This window comes from Haliaeetus leucocephalus, unplaced genomic scaffold, assembly GCF_000737465.1.
Source record: "Haliaeetus leucocephalus isolate CR32 unplaced genomic scaffold, Haliaeetus_leucocephalus-4.0 Scaffold384, whole genome shotgun sequence".
NCBI classification, from domain to species: Eukaryota; Metazoa; Chordata; class Aves; order Accipitriformes; family Accipitridae; genus Haliaeetus; species Haliaeetus leucocephalus.
The window spans coordinates 4,533,168-4,551,072 of record NW_010972820.1 but is presented as its reverse complement, the minus strand read 5'-3'; the positions used below and the strand labels follow the sequence as shown (position 1 = coordinate 4,551,072).

Here is a 17,905-nt window from a genome sequence, read left to right as displayed (position 1 = left end):
CCAATTCAGCCTATTTCCAGTAACAATTCTTTTCTAATAATGGCTTTTCAGCACTGCAGTGAAAAAAAGTCCTCTGCCCCATCCCACACAGTTCCACAAGAGGGAATCAATGTGGTGCTGAAGTTCAGAAAAGGCCTTCAGTTCATGGAAAGGTTTTGATCTTGAAGATCACCCTAACAAGGTGAAGAAAATAAGGGTTTTTTCATACCACCTGAGTACTTAGCAGCTGCAGCATACAGCAGCTAGGAAAAAAAAGGGAACTGTCCATTCCTTCCCTCACCTCTGCACCTAATGTGTGAAAATATAAGGAAAAAAATAATTTATTTGAAGAAAATATTGAAAATTAAGAAAACATTAAGCCTTTTATATTAGATTTGCCATGTTTTTCTGGTCTCCGGCAACATGTAACATTCCTTTACATATGTGGCTCTATTATGATACACCTGATTTGAAATACTGTTATTACTCAGTTTTCTGAACATGTTTTTTTAACATTTTCAGAAAGCTTTATCTTTAATTCAGTGTGATGATGGTGACAGCAATGACAATTAACAGTCCTCAGCATTTCAAAAGAATTCTTGTAATAGTGTGAAGTATGATCTCTCAAGTGGCTGACATCTATGAGCAGTGCAGCTTAATGAGGGTGAAGAGGAAAAGAGATATCTCCTACAGTCAAAGGACAAAACACCTTTCGTCAAAACTGTCAGAATCAATGATAAAAGAAGCAGTAGATTACATTAGCAATTTCTAGCTACACCACAAAGTATCACTGTTCTATCAAACTATACAAAACTAAATAAGAAAATAATATCTACTAGAAATCAAAATGGATTTGGTTGGAAGAGAAACAAATGAACATTCTAAACTGTAATTTACACTAGGTAAGCACATTTATTTTTGGAAACAAAAGCAGTTATACTTTTGCTACAAAAAATGGTAAGAGTGCAAGAGAAGAAAAATCTGTATTTGAAGCTAAAATATATTAAGATGGGAATATTTGAGCTGAGACTGATGTAGAGCAACTCACAAAGAGGTTGGCATCTTAAGTGCATTTCACAGTGTTCATCCAAGCAGAGGACAAAATATGTAATACTGAAGTAGGAGTAAAAGTGTAGTTAAATTTGGATAAATCTGAATTCTAATTTATGCCCCATGCAAGATGTGATACTGATTATGTCTCCATTTTCCTGTTTTCATTTTTCACTTAAATAGTTTTCCTGTCACATTTTTCTATATTTGAAAATAGTGAATAAAATTTTCCAGTCTTCATGAAAGAATTGTTTTGATCATAAGATCCCTAGCCAATTTTCCATAATATTTAAATTCTTACATTTATTCAAACCCACAAAAGCAAAAAAATTTAAAGTACCATTTGGAATATGTTCATTGCTAATGCAATAATTTCTGGAAATACTACCTCTTCTGTTCTTTAGGCTTATAGAAAAATACTCTAAAGTACCTTATGGATTTATTTTATTTTTATTTTAAACTTATAATTTTATTTTTTAATACCATGTCTTGTTGCAGTAAGTCCGAATTCAATTCTTGGCCAAAACGGGGTAGCGGGCTGTGGTACATGTTTTCCTGAAAGGTGGGCTGGACTCATGCATTCTGTTTAACTTGATGACATTTACTTTTCTTTTCAGAAAAATTAATTAAAATCTCTATTTAACATGCTGTGCTAAGCTATCCCACCTCGCTCTGCATCTTTGATAGCATTTATATACAAGTTCATTTACTTGCAGAGAGGTTTCCCAGCCACCCCTTCAAGAAGAACCAGTACTGTGAATTCTGCATCTGCTTTTTAGAACCAGAATAAAAGCTAGTTAAAATTGCACAAGTCAAACCAGTATAAATATACAAAAATACACACAGGTATAGTTTTCAACTAAATGTCATCTAATATAAATCCAATTTGAGGAATCACTATCAATGGAGTAACTTAACAGTAGTTTAGTATTTCTACACATTTGATAGAGACATTAGTCGGCATCAGTGGTAAGGAATAGTCCTGATAGCAACCTTAAAAGGTCACCATGTCTTTTTGTTCTGTCCAGCAAAAACAACAGCAAACCACCAAACCTCATGAGATGGAGTTTCCACAGCCTTTCAAGAATGCCTGTTATTTTGTTCTAACCTAAATGTTCCTAGCTAAATAATTTCTGCTACAATTTTGAACATGTCTTTAACTCTGCCATTTAACATAGAGGATAGTTTCTTTCCTTTTGCAAGACCTTTTTGTCTACTTCACCTAGACTAGACCAACACTCTTTTAGTCTCTCATCCCAGGTCATGTTTTCCTAAGCCTCTGATCTGAAGAACTCTCGTCTTTCTTGAGATCTGCTGCAAAGAGCAATGCAATATGGTGTGATGCCTTTCTTATGCAGATTAAATTGGAATTACCTGGGAATTTCTTAACACATGAAATTCCAGGTCATACCTCTGAGTACAACTTCTTGCTTTCTTTCTTGTAATGCCATTGTTGGCTTATCCACAATGACCACATCTTATGTTTGACAGATAACTATTAAAATACTTTAATCGTATTTTCTAGAGTATTGTAACTTCTGAGCTTATTACTTGCATATGTAATTTGTATACTCTTCATACCTGAAAATGAACCTTTTAAGTGTTTCTTTTCAGTTTTGCAGTAAGCCATAACCAATCTATTTAGGCCTTATTGCTCTTTTTTGCATCCATTTGACAACAGTTGCATAAGGAACCTGTTTCTCTAATTGGCATATAAGAATGTCACCTTGAACAGTATGACTTTCTTAACTCCATATTTATCACATCTACTGCATTTTCCTTACCCACAAGGCATGTTGATCTGTTGAAGGAGGAAGTTTTACATTATTTGCTCTTGATAAAGCAAACTTAATAGTTACTCATCACTTTGAGACCTTTTAAGTGTTTACAAGTAAGTAGTTTATTTTTCCAGCACTTTTCCAGGAATAGAAATTCAGCTGACCAGTCTATTAAAAAAAGCAAACAAACCATCATACTATAACTTCACTTTCTTCTACCCAATTTTAAGCAGGTTCCAAGTTAGGAAAGTAGTTATTAGGAATAGGTGGATGATTTAGATGTTAAGTGAACAGAAGGAACCAAGATAAATGTACTTCAAAATTTGGACAGATATCTAAGTTGCAATAAATCTGAGCTTGTCTACCTTTTCCAGACTTCCAGAACTTCACATATCATTCATGAGCTCTCAGAAGGTAATTATTAACAGATGTAAGATTGCTTCATTTCAAAGTTTTTCAAAAGTGTCTTACTCAATTGATTTGAAAACTTAGGTCCCTTGACAACTGTTGTTTTGTTTTATTCAATTTCAGTATTATTTAATAAATCATCAACTGATCTGAATCTTCTTTGGTTTAGACTCCAACTAATTCTGTTGGCAGAAATTCCAGTTTTAATGACATTCACTTTCTTAAATTCTATTCAGTATATTTTGCTGTTTTGCACTTCCCTAATAATAAGCCATTATTTTCCATTCCCAGGCATTGATTCACTATCAGAAATATCACAAAAACATCTTATACATGGGCATTCAGTATTTTCAGTATTTAAAAAGTCAACATACATTATAATGTCTTTCTAAGAATATTGTAAAAACTGTGCACTTCTATACTCCTTTTCCCCGTAAACACCTAGTTTGAGATGTTTGTTGATTTTAAAACCTTACCTTTGTTAATTGTTAGATGATTCTAAAAAGGATAGGAAGAAAAAGCCTTGTCCACTTGATTTTCATGGTTTAGTGGTTTGTTTTGGATCTTGATCCACAGCAATGCAAATCACAATAACAATACTCCTTTGTGCTTTTTATAATTACACTGTTGCTCCCAACAGATGTCTCCTACTGTATTGTGGACTGAGCACCCCAGATTATCTTTAAGAAATCTCTCCCTATTTCTGCCTTTTGTCTATTCTTGAACAAACTTTACCCTTCTATATCAAAATTTCAAACCTGAAATATATTCTACTGCATGCCAGCCATGTCAGTTTGTAAGTTTCTGTTCTATATCACCCAAATTGAAATCTTCTCTTCTAAACTCAGGTGAAATACACTGTTATTGTATCAATTGTTAAACATTCAAATACAGCATTCTCAACTAATTGAATTCCTTCTTTCTCATTCCGCTAGGAATAGACCTTAGTTATACAGATGCGTTTATAAAGGAGAACAGCTTTTCACATAAATCGAGATGTTGCTTAATTCATTTACAGAAAAACAGAGACAAGAAGGTGTCGTGATTTAACCCCAGCCAGTGACTAAGCACGACGCAGCTGTTCACTCACTCCCCCCCACCCAGTGGGATGGGGGAGAAAATCCGGAAAAGAAGTAAAACTCGTGGGTTGAGATAAGAACGGTTTAACAGAACAGAAAGGAAGAAACTAATAATGATAATTATAACACTAATAAAATGACAACAGCAATAATAAAAGAATTGGAATGTACAAATGATGCACAGTGCAATTGCTCACCACCCGCCGATCGACACCCAGCTAGTCCCTGAGCGGAGATCCCCCGCCCCCACTCCCCCCAGTTTATACACTAGATGTGATGTCACATGGTATGGAATACCCCATTGGCCAGTTTGGGTCAGCTGCCCTGGCTGTGTCTTGTGCCAACTTCTTGTGCCCCTCCAGCTTTCTCTCTGGCTGGGCATGAGAAGCTGAAAAATCCTTGACTTTAGACTAAACATTACTTAGAAACAACTGAAAACATCAGTGTGTTATCAACATTCTTCTCATACTGAACTCAAAACATAGCACTGTACCAGCTACTAGGAAGACAGTTAACTCTATCCCAGCTGAAACCAGGACAGAAGGCCTTTTCAGACCATCTCATTTTATATCCACCTTTTCAGTTGCCTGTTCTCTAAAGTTTCTTGAACACCCTTTCTCATCTTTATAGTGCACTAGTTATATTCTCCTTGAAGAAAAATTTTCTCCCTAGCCAAGATTTACTTTGAATCACTTACAAGCTTTTTTCCCTTAATCCTGTAGCATCGTTGCCCACCTACCATCATCCCACATCCAATTTACCCCCAAGATATTTATTTCACTTTTGTGTAAAGTTATATTAACTGCAAAGGTGAGTATTCTTTCTTATTAGTAGTACAAGGAAAAAAGGCAATCATCTAGTCCAACTGCCTGACCACTTCAGGGCTGAACAAAAGTTAAAGCACGTTATTAAGAGCATTGTCCAAATGCCTCTTAAACACTGGCAAGCTTGGGGCATTGACCACCACTCTAGGAAGCCTGTTCCAGTGTTTGACCACCCTCTCAGTAAAGAAGTGCTTCCTAATGTCAAGTCTGAACCTCCTCTGGCACAGCTGTGAACCATTCCCACTGGATCCCAGGGAGAAGAGCTCAGCACCTCCCTCTCCACGTCCCCTCCTCAGGAAGCTGCAGAGAGCCATGAGGTCGCCCCTCAGCCTCCTTTTGTCCAAACTAGACAAGCCCAGAGTCCCTAGCCACTCCTCATAGGACATGCCTTCCAGCTCTTTCACCAGCTTTGTTGTCTTCCTCTGGATGCATTCAAGTACCTTAAAATTGTTCTTAAATTGTAGGGGCCAGAACTGCACACATACTCAAGGTGAGGCCACAACAATGCTAAGTACATTGGGAATAAGATAATGTGAATTTTAATACTGGTCCCAAGAAAGAAATTGTAGTTTTATTTACAAATCAATGCTACTTGTATACTACAGTAAAAATATCAATAAATTGACATCCTTCTTTTTCCTTCATTTGAATTAAAGCCCAGAGTTCAATACTGAAGACCAACACAAAACATTTTTATTTCTGAAGTATTTTTTTTCCAGCTTTTACTTTGGCTTCTGTTCATAGATGCAACAGATTTTTTGTGTTTATACTCATTCACCCAAGACCAAAACAAATGTTAATTAAGAAAAATCACAGAACCCTGTTTATATCAATTTGATCTGCCTAAAGCATTAGTTGGCAATACAAGTGTCACCACAATTTAAAGGCCCCAGCATCTAACTGTTCATGTATTCTTTGTTTTGGAGTTCTCTGAGATTCACAAACTTATTCAGAATTTATCTAGTCTCTTTTCTTTAGCACAAAGATTAGAATATGTACTTGAAATTAAGTTACTGCTTTGAGACCAATTAAAAACATTAGGATATGCAGCTGATGAACATACTGTGTTTTTTCCACTTTTCTTTCTTAAAGACAATTGACTGTAGCAAATCTGTAAATCTGAAATTACTTAATTAGTATCCAGGGACAGTTTAGTGGGATTTAATTAACAAAGATACCATAAATTACTTTAAGGAAAAAAACCCGAACTAACCAACCTCTCATTACATCCTGCTAGTTTGGTTGGGGGAGTGGGGGTGGTTTTGGTGTTTGGGGGTTTTTTAATGGGAAATTCTAGTTAAAAGGAATATACTTTGCCATTTAGAATGATCTCAGAAAGCAATACTTATCTTCAGACCAGCAAGAAAAGTGTTCTAGAGCCTCATTCCAATTTTTTGTCTGCACAACAGATGGACTACATTAAAAAAAAATAATCTTGAGAGCTAAAATAAAGGGAGAGACTAAATCATAGAAGGAAGCAAAGTATAGCTATTATTTAATGCAAAAAAGTCAGGGGCAGGAGTATTCACAGATTCACAGAAAAAGGTCTCACGCATTTTTTCTTCCCTGAAAGAACAGACTCATCTGCCTACTGTCACAATACCTACTCCATAAAATACTACCAGGGCAGAAGGCTTTATTATAATATTAAAACCTTTGCGCATTCTATAATTTTTATTTCTATTAACTTGTCCCCACTGTAACAGACTGCATCTCTTCTTACTGAGACAAGACAGAATTAAGCTTTCTAGTTTATTCATCTGCTTCATCCTATTTGTAGAGGCTTGAGTCTTCCTTATTACACTGTATTCAACCTGATCTTTGCTCTCTCTAGTGTTATTGATCATATCCCTTTAGAAGCATCTCTGTCTATTTCAGCATGACACAACCTCCATTTTCTCCTGTGCCAAGTTATCCTGCTTTCCTCATGACAGGCTCCTGAACATGTAAAGCAGGTATGATCAGCACAGAACAACCTAGTATTCTGAGGTCCAGACTGGCATGAGGAGCAATAGGCAGACTCCATAGGTTAATCTTCTCTGACTTAGCCATTTCTGCATCATAAAGCTGGGGAGGGTTGGGGGCAGGGTCTAGTTGCTACCCATAGTGCATGAAAAGCAACTTCTTTATGTCTTTTCTTAGATTAGTAGCAAGATGTACAGCTATTCCTCCACAGAGAATACAGGGAGAATATTTCGATGAGGGATACAACCCAGTAATGGGTGTTCTTTGTGGCAATCTTTTAGGTGTGCAGATGTTCATTATTGCAAAGGGAGCCTGGTATTCCAAATTTCTCTCTTATTTCAAAATTGGCTTTAACCGTGGACTGACTTCCCCTGTACCACCTTCGTACCACACAGTCTCAGCTCAAATTGGATCCAGATCAAATACAAGTGGTGGCAGTCTATTTTGCACATCTCATCGCATGGACGTTGTGAAGGCAGCTACACTAAGGAATGAAAAGCACACAAAAACACTATGGAAGATTGCATCTACGCTTACATAGAGTACCTCGTTTAACAGCACGAAAATGCTCTATTAGAGTCATGTAACTGGCTTTCCTTCCTATAAGATAGGAGCATGGAGGATTGCATACAATCGGACACAATGGTGTTGTCAAGAGGCAGCTGAAGTGTGCACTTGAAGTATCAGTCCCGAGGGCATTCCTGGGAATGACACTAGAGTTAACATGGGCTTTTACTGACTGCAGTGTGTCAAATAACCACACAGCTTTTTCCATCTGTGTTTACTCAAGAAGACATATCCCATTCTGAATGAATGAAGAACAGGGACACGGCTGTTATTAGAGTGCTTTGAAGTGGATGAGGTATCTTTCCATTATTAGAGAAGTAAAAATTCAACAATTCCTTAGAGAATTCATAAAATGGAGCCCTAATAATTAAGATATAAAGACATTTTGAAAAATTAAAAAAAAAATAAATAAATTCATACTTTCCCTTGGAATGGACCTACAGTCTTCCAGGATTTTGGCATATGGGCAACTCCCCATAATTTATCTTGAGAAGAATCCAGACATAGTTTATGCATGTTTTCTAACTTTTCTTCCTGTCTATAATGAAAATATCATCTCCCCTTGTATCCATGTTCATAAAGTAGTACTAGAAATACATAAAGTAAATTTGTCGCCCCAATAATATTGATTTTAACAATTAAAAAAATATCACTGTAACTGCTATACCAACATATGATTGTCTTGACAAGGGTGTACTTTGGGGAATTTTCCATTCAGATAAAGGAAATCCATAACACTAAAATTATCATTAAATAAAGCATGCATTATCATCTTAAACAACTTTTCAATAAAGGAGAGTAAAATGTTGGTGATTAAAAGAGAAACAAAGGAGGGGAAAATAAGAATGATATCCGTCTTACATTAAGGAATCTCTGGCCAAATGGAAGAAACAGTTATAAACAGTGATAAAAGTTTTGTCTTCGTTGCCTTCATTTTAATGGATTTGAAATTAAGTCTTAAATGGCACAAGGAGTTTTACAACACAGTTTCTAAATATTAGCTGAAACTATCATATTCAGCTTCAGCCCTAGGTTCACAACTGAATATTTATATTATCCCATGGCAGGAGATAACCTCTTCTTCAGCTGAAGTAACTACTTCCTTTCAAAAGGTTCCCCTCCCGCCACCCCTTGCTTCAAAAACCACCAGTTTGCAGTTGAGCTCTAACAAGATTTAAACTCTACTTCTTTAAGACTGATGGTTTCTCATAGCTAAGAGTTGTTCCCATATGTACTTCAAAGGCAAGCCGATGGTGTGGACTTCCCAGCAGTGTGTTGTGCTTTTGAAGTCTTTGAATTATCCATAGGAGATGCTACTAACAAAGAGTAACTGACAGTCTTAGAAAAAGTAGAATTTAAATATACTTACAGCAAATGCCACAAAAAAGAGAGGATTACCTTTTTAAAACTAATTCTTTTTTGTGTCTTTTCTGACAGGAACAGATCTCAAGAAAAAAAAGATGTTGTAGCTGGGATTACTGTTTACCAGCAGGAACAACCAATATCATAATATGAATGGTCTAGCCACTCCAGAAAGAAATATAAATTTAATGCAAATATTTCCTGAAATATTTTTATGCTTTATAATTAAACTAAATAATTCAATCTCCTTATTCATTGTCAAATTTATTTAAAATTTATTTGAAAAGAGCTCATGGTCTTTTTTTTTTTCTCTTAAATGTTAACAGTAGTTGCAGGTAGGTCAAGTAGATCACAACATACACAAGAAAAGCTTCTTCTCCATCTTCATTCCTATTTCTACTTACATCCTGACTTGAAAACGTACTTTATGAAAAGATCAGATCTAGCATGACTGTTAACAACCTATCTTTTCTGAAAAACATGGAGTTTAGAGAGCCCATTAAACATGAAATATTTCTTTTCTTTTTTTTTTTTTTTTTTAAGGGGGGAGAAAATTACTTGAAAATATTGAGCAAAGCGGTTTCAAAGCGTTAAAACATACAACTTTTCTAACTGAAAGGCCTGTTTTAAAAGGTAACCTGTTTATTGTAAAAATAGTCTCCAAATTATTTAAATCAAAGTGAAATATTTCCAATTTATGTAAACCTAAGTCTATAACTGTTTCACTGAACCACAAATAACTTTTTCAATCACCATTTGATTAAAATTTGAGACGTTTTCACTTCCTGTCCTATTTCAGAATAATAATATATATATAAAAAAATAAAAAAAAACCATGAATAAACAAGCTACATATTTCTTGCCTTAAGTCTGGAAAGCTAACCTTTTAAGGAGACAGCCTCTAAACTTCACTGCCTTGCTTTTTTTAAAAAGACATGAAGAAAAAAATCAGTTATCAATAATTTTATGCACTGCCATCTCTGTTCCCTTCTCACCTCTTGATAGCTATATACACATCCTGTTTGAACTTAAATAGTAAGCAGGCATTCTGTCCTGCTGTAACTGCTGTTAATCTAGCAGAGTTAGTCTTCAGTACAGGTAGCCTCACATGTAACGCATTGTTTCTTGATCTTATTTTTTTATTTCTTATTTAGATAGATAGTAGCATTATGTAACAAGGGTGTCAACAATCTTCCAGTTCACTGAACCATGAGAAGGATTTGAGGCTCACCATGCTCTTTTCTTGCCAATGACAGTTCAACCAACATGGAAGAAGTTAGCAACATTTCCAAAAGTATTAAATATATCCCATTTGGCTAAGGACCTTCCTTGTATCTTCCATTACAGTCAGATTTTCCTCTGACCAGGGTCTTAGTTCTGACTGCCACTAGGATAGACCTCAAATCAAACCTAAGTTTTTAAAACATTTTTCAAAGATGTCACTGTCAAGGCAAAACAGAAGGGCAAAACAAATTTTAGGGTGTGGTAAGGGAAAGGTAGCAAACTGGTATATTTCTGCTGGAGAGTCAGTTCATTTTTAACTCGGGTAACTCATCTGCAAAACAAGCTTCCAAACTTCCTTTGGTTTCAATTCCTAGCAGCTAAAAATCAGGGCTTCTCCTGCAATTCTATCCAAAAAAGCAGATACTGAAATTCCAAACAAATATGGTATTTGTTTTCTAACTTAACTAATGCTAGAAGCAGTGCTAGAATTTAGATCTCCTATTTCACCTGGCATACTAGTACATCTTTCAGGTTACCATATTTTTCTTCAAAATTTAAGTTTTAAATAGAGTCAAAAGACATAGCTGTTAGCAACTGGTAAGACACTGCAGAAAACACAGGTAGAGCGTGACTGATTTATTGACAGCTGTGAGCTCAAACACACAGAATTCAGCAACTGAAGCATACTTATGAGAATACTTATGCTAATAAATCCACATTATTTGTTATACACTACCTTGCCAACAGAAATTCTTGTAATTTAGTTAAGATTTCTTAAATTAAGAAATATGCGTAGTGACACCCCTCCTCCCTCTCTTTGAACATGTGAATGTATCTGCACATAGTCTAAAGCTTTAGCCTTACCGGTGCTGTCATCATAAACAACAGTAACTGTTTTCCACTTGAAGAACTGCACAAGGTCAAGGATGGCACGGCTGAGTGAAGAGAAATCTGGATAAAGGCTGACATAGAAGGAGTCCTTGTTGTCTGACACCTGATGTTTCCAGCGGGTCTGAATATGTGGAACACCCAAAGCGTTGCAGATGGATTGCACAGCATTAGCTGAGGAGCTATGGGATGGTCCGAAGATAGCAGCCACCCCAAGGGACAGCTGATCGCAGGCTGAAGAGGAGACAGAAGTCTGTCAATGATGAAAGAAGGCAGTGTGCCAGAAGGTATTGCACAATTCATATTAAACAAAAGGCACTCCATGAAATATAACTTTTATTGCTGACAGAGCTCCCTTCTTGTGTAACACACTCACTTGCACAGATTTCAACCTCGGAATACATTTCTAAGCTTCCACTATGAGCTGATGAATAGCAACACTTAACATCGAAATAGTGCTCAGCTACGTTTAATAAACACTTCTATGTCAGTGGAAGCCACAAAGGCCAGCAATTGTGTATCTTTTAAAAAGCACTGACAAGAGAAGAGATTTATGCTCAGCTGCATCTTACATTTGGAAAGGGGCCATATGGGACAGTGTTATAACCTAGGCTCTTTAAGCATTAACTTCTTCCTCAATCAATCAACACTATCTCTACTGAGATCCTAATTACTCAGGAATTGTACGTGTTAAGTAGATTCTAGTTTAGTATCAGGCAAATGATTGATATTCTTGAAATGGACATTTGAATTTCTGTATCTGAAAAGTAGGCATATTGACTAGAAAAATTTAAAGGTCAACATTTTCCGTAAAACAAAATTAAATTGCTATCTGCTAATGAAAAAAAAAATCAGTGTCCCCTCTTCAACACCAGAAATACTCAGTTTTCTACACCTATATTAGTAAATAAAACAGGCCCTGAGAGTCACTGACATGATACTGCTGTATTCAAGTGGCTTAGCTCTCCTCTTTCCAATATAGGTTGGCCCTACCTATACTATGCATTAGCAGTCTCTGGTCTGTATTATTTCCCACAGCATGCTCCAGTATTATCTTGTAGATTATTAGCTGGAACACGCCAAAAAGAAGGCAGGAAAAGTAGTCAATACTGCAGACCAGTGTTTCAGCCCATGTCCTGCTACTGTTTAGATCACTACCATAGACATAATCTTTATGAGTATGCAGTTATGAAAACCAACAGATTCTGTATCCTAAGAAAACATCCTATTTGGTAGCGAGAAGTAATGGAAAGTATCTCCCTAATCCAATCTTGATGCGAGTATTTTTATGAGGATTGATTAATTAATATTGTTACTCCACCATCAATGTTCCTGACAGCTGAGGATACAAGCAATAGAAATACATCTTGCTGCATTACTTTTCTCAGCAAGTCAAAATTAATTATGTTATTGTGCACATCCTTTTCAACATAATGAAAATATTGCTAAGTCTTTCAAGTGCATTCCAGAAACTATGCTGGCACACCTTTTTATTACTGCAGCGCACCGGTGGTTTAAATGAACTTCTCATATACGTACAGGATCTCCATTGCATTTCTGAGCGTCGGATCAGGGCCTAAATGACTAGCTTGATAAAAAAACATTTATGCTAATATTGCCCTTCCTAAGAGTAATCAACAAGCTTTATGCAAATGTCAGTAAATGGGATCACTAACAACAGCAATAGCTAGCAGATGGCTTTTCAATGGGCTTTTTTTTTTTTTCCCCTGTTTCTGAGATTTGAATAATGCAATGCTTTCACACGTGATTTAATATGGCACTGGCTTTATCAGATGCATACCAATTTTTCTAGTGCAATGAGGGATATTTTGTTTGCATTTACATTATTCTTCACTGAAACAGTATCTTGGAAATACCATCTTGCCTTCAGATTGCTCTTTCATATAGTACCTTTAAAAATCCATTAATATTTCATCTATATTCAACTTCAAAAGTATGTGTTACTCAGAGGTCTAAGCAGGCTATTTCTGATGCAGCGCCTGCCTGCTCACTAATGGACATAATCATGAACCACAAAATGAGTCAAATGCTTAAACCTCATTGTTAAAACTCTGCTTTGGAGCCATCATAATAAAATGAACCATTTTATGTTAACCTTTAGCCTTTGATTCTGAACTAAAGCACCTGTCAGCACAAATGTAGTTGGCTGTGTTGTGAATTGATGAAGCAAAAAGCTATTAGCACTGGAAGATTACACAGATTTTGATACAGCCTGACCAGTTACAAATAGAGAGTTGCATTCTCATCCAAGATGCAAGTGGAAACAATGAATACATACAATCTATTCAATATATCCAATCCACGGCACATTGCCATTCTAACTTCAGCTATTATAGTCTATCAAGATTTAGCAACATAATATTAGGGCTAGCTCACACCTTCAAGCAAACCCCAAGTAAGGGCTAAAAGTAGTTGCATTGTCTCAGGAAAGGATTAAAGATTGCAGAACAAATTTCTCTGCTGTCTACATCCTCCCTCAGGAATGGAGAGAATCTGTCCCATTAAATTTCACAGGACAGTGCGTGCTGGAGTCAGGAAGCAGTTGAATTTAGAAGATGAGGAATAAAGGAGAAAGAAGGGGCCAGAATTAAGGAGCAGCCCATTTATTGGCTGAGATGGAAAGAGTAGTCTCTCTCAGAACCTGCTTTAATCCAACATCCAAAACACCAGAATAACAACTCAAAAATACTTTGTTAAAAGTGTTGTTTGCCTCTCTCTTCTTCCATACACTCTCCTCTGCAAAGAAACCATCTTGCTAGGCATAAATACTTAGCCCATAATATTTTTCATAAATCAAAGCATCTTACAATGACTAAACTGTGTGTATTTCTGTACAAATATGGATATTGTCTATTTTCATACCTAACAACAGCCTATATTAGAATTATTAAGCAAATAAACAGATAAAATGGGTTAACAAGATTAGCTCTCTATGTTACAGCAAAAGAGAAAATTTTCTCATATTTTTTAAACTGAATCAGTATCATATTACACTTTTAAGATGTACTTCATGTACATTCATCCTAACACAGCAGCTTTTCCCTATGTAGCATTTCTAATGTGGCATCAAATGTTTTCATTCATCTTAGCCCACTATAACACCAGAAAACCCTTATTGTGTAAAGCTTTCATTATTTAACAGTTGGGAGTGGTATGCTGGGACCAGATCACTTGGCAAATTTAGGCTAGAAACCTGTCATAAGATGTACAGGATGACCTCTGATTCTTTCATCCTTCTTATTTTCTTGTTAAAGATAACATTCATATGAAATTGGCTCTTCAATTTATAAAAAAAATGTTTTTAAAAAACATGTAATACAGTGTAAAATTCAGTCCTACTAAGTTCTGACACCAGGCTTTGCATTTTCTCCTGTAAATACATACTGAATTTGTTGGGGTTTGTACTTTTTAGGATATGGCAATGCTGCAGTACAACTTGCATCTATTGTCATAGACTTGAACATAAAACAACCTGAAAACTTCAATTTTTGTGAGAATCAAAGATTTGAAAATTTAGGAAAAGTGTTCAAAACTATTTTTAACTTTTAATTTTTCTTTAAACAAATCATTTATAGTTAGGAGAAAAAAAGCTGAACTCGGGCCTAGAGATTTACCTGATAGCAAAATTCTTAAGCACAGACTTAATATTTAGGCTTATTTTTATGCCTTGTTGACATAAGATGCACAAAATTACAACTATTTGTTCCCCTTTGAAGCCCATACCTGTTAACTATGAGACATTCATATGCTAAAGGTATTTGTGGAGATGTACTTAAAGTGATTGAATGCTTAAAATTGAACTGGAGCCTTCTTCCAGGTTCACTAGAATTTGGAGGCACTTGGCATTTTCCAGGACAAAGTCTAGAGATAGTGTTTTCTCACTCCAAAGGAGCTGGTCTCAAAAACACCCTAGTCACAAAGCTTAGAAAAATTTATTTCAGATTTTAAATATTTAAAGAAATAGCTTTTAGACAGGGGCAGTGGGAGCAAAGGTGACAATGTAATTTTCAAGCAGGTACCATTACAGCCTTCAAAGGGTGGTCTTTAAAGCAGTTCTTTGATGTCAGCCACCAACTTGCACAGTCTCATTGCACATTGCATATGGCTTTATTGGACAGATATTTTTTCAGGTAGATAAGCCAAGTGAGTCTTAGTTGCTCATTAAAAAAATTAAATATGCAAAAGGTTACCTTTTTTGGATGCTTCAAAACTGTCATAGAGATTTATCTTTTGGGTGTCGTATGTTAATGTGGTGTTTGGCAGAAGAGTTCTGTTTCTGTTGATTGTGTTCACAGCAAATCTGAAGGCTAATTCTTCTGCTCCCATTGGACCAGATTCCACACACTCAAAAATGCCTCCTGGTAGTGGGAGAAAGAAGAAAGAAAAAACCAAACCACTAGTAAGCCAAAACGGCACACAAGTACAACTTTAATCATCAGTTTGGGAAAAGATTCATCAGCCTGAAATTTTTAACTTAATAATTTCATGAGCTGCACTCTATGAGGTTTATCTCATGATTTTGGTGAGGTTTGGGTCAAACCATAAATAACCCAGCAACAAATCAAACTTACCTTAAAGAAAACCTGTTTGTTTTTTTTCCATACAACATCCATTTTACTATTGTGAATAAGAACAGTGTGGCAATATGAACTAACCACACTATTTAGAAGCAAAATAGGAGAGGAATGAAGAATAAGTAATTATTCTTTTATGTAGTTAAACATGAAATGATTACAGTTACCACTTCCAGATCAACCACCACCTATGTGTATGTGACAGGGGGGAGGGAGATTTCTGGATTCTTGTTTTCTACTGTTCTAGACTTATGATACAACTATAATGAACTGGAGAGTTCACTGGAAATGCAACATATAAAAGAGCATGGAACTGGGATGCCCCAAACTGCCTCCAGAAATGAAGATGTATAAGTACTTTAGCATGACTGCGTGCCTGAACTGATAAATACGTTGAGCAAAAGGTTCAAATGTTGCTTTTTTGTACTGAGCCATATGTACACACTAACCTCATTCTCAACAAGTACAGCATTCTAAGCAACTACACCCTGCATAAGGCCTATCATGCAATGAAAACATCCCCAGACAAAGCATACTGCTGGAGTAGGACATGCCTCAAATGATAATTTCTAGAACTCTTCTGAGCCAGCCTTCATCTTAAATGAAACAAATAAGTTTGTGAAACAGTGCTGTGCTTCAGCTGTTCTTTTCCTCATTAATGAGATATCATTGCCCATGAAATGTAAATTTATACATACTTTGCGGTAACATCATTTATTCTTGGGTCTGGAAAGGCCAAGGATACAGTGACAATAAAAGTAATTTGATATGTCCTTATTATGGTGACATAGAGTGCCTCAGAAAAACAGTGAGTATCCATATGGTCTCTTTGGTCCTCATGCTAACAGCATCTGTCAATACAAATGGATGGCCAATGGCCATCATCTGAAGATGACTAATTACAAGCCAAGCACTGTATCTGTGCAAGAAATGTTTTTCCACTTGCTTTCTCCTAGCCTGTGCTTATTCATTTCCAAAGTAATGTTGCTACCTGGCTTTGTATTGTCTAAAAAAAAAAAAAAAAAAAAATTGTTCAACACTCCACTTTCTCAGCAAGAAGCTCTCAGAATCTCAATGTACAGGAACTGAGACAGACTGAACTTCACAAGCTACAGTCAGTTTGTAAACAGTCTTGTTGAGCAGCCAAGTAGATAAACCATTTCTAAAACAAAAAGAATGTGTATTTAGTTAGCAGCTGTCCCTTTCTGATACTATTAAACATGAAAAGGCTTTTCACTTTTGCAAACCTCATGCCTCTTCCAACCTATTTCTCACTACAGGATGGAGATGTTAACTTTTTTCCTGCAGATGAGGTCTTAAATTCCTGGTGAGAGCCCTAGGGACAGATGCTCAAATAATATTAATTTAAAAGCACAAGCACTAACCCCTGAGATGAGATGTGACTAATAATTATTTAAACATTAGTCATTTAAAACTGAGAATGAGGCACTGATGGGAAAGGCAGATGCTTAAGAAAAATTTAGATACATAGGGAAATGATCTAAACTGACTGAGTATAGAATGTATATATAATCAGTAACCAATATTAACAATACTTCAGAAGCTAAAGCAAAAGAAACTTGGATAACATTCAGGTAAATATAGGCTTAGTACACTTTAAAAATGAAAAAAAATACCATGTTTATTTGCACAATAATGCAATATTAACCTGAAAGGCAACCTACTGCTTTTGAAATTAATGAAGTGCTCTGCTCAGGAAAATGTAGTCTGATAGACAAGATTTTGGGCTGCTTAAGATTTACAGCACCTAAACATTATAAATTAAACTGTGACATGTAGGAGGAACCTATTCTGATTTGGGGCAAATTTTTAAAAATTGCTGCAGAAAGCTAAAAATTAGTGAATAAATGATAAGTATTAAGAGACAAGAAAAATAAAAAGACATTTCCATGAACATAATGAAAACAAAGATAGATTTTATAGGCTTTCCTCAGGCATCTGGAAAGCAGTTATTCAAAGATGTTTGAATAAATCAGTATCACACAAACAGTTATTAAAAAAAAAGATTATATCCTAAGTTACAATGGATTCATAAAGGGAAATAAGCATTACAATACCTCTATATTCTCCCTGAAATTTTTACATTGTAAGATTTCTTCCTTAATTTCAATGTGTCTGAAGCTCAATACAATCTTCCTTATTTATTCCTGTATTTTTTATTCTGC

General features: G+C 35.7%; 1 protein-coding gene across 1 annotated transcript in view; it reads right to left on the bottom strand.

Annotated features, from left to right (window-relative positions):
* GRIK2 (glutamate receptor, ionotropic, kainate 2) overlaps positions 1 to 17,905 on the bottom strand; it is a 417,408-nt gene that overhangs the window by 273,815 nt on the left and 125,688 nt on the right. Inside the window, exons 2-3 of the mRNA XM_010573377.1 lie at positions 15,336 to 15,503; positions 11,101 to 11,358 (exon numbers count right to left, since the gene is read on the bottom strand). Coding sequence (XP_010571679.1) covers positions 11,101 to 11,358; positions 15,336 to 15,503 — 426 coding nt within the window. The remainder of the gene's footprint in view (positions 1 to 11,100; positions 11,359 to 15,335; positions 15,504 to 17,905) is intronic.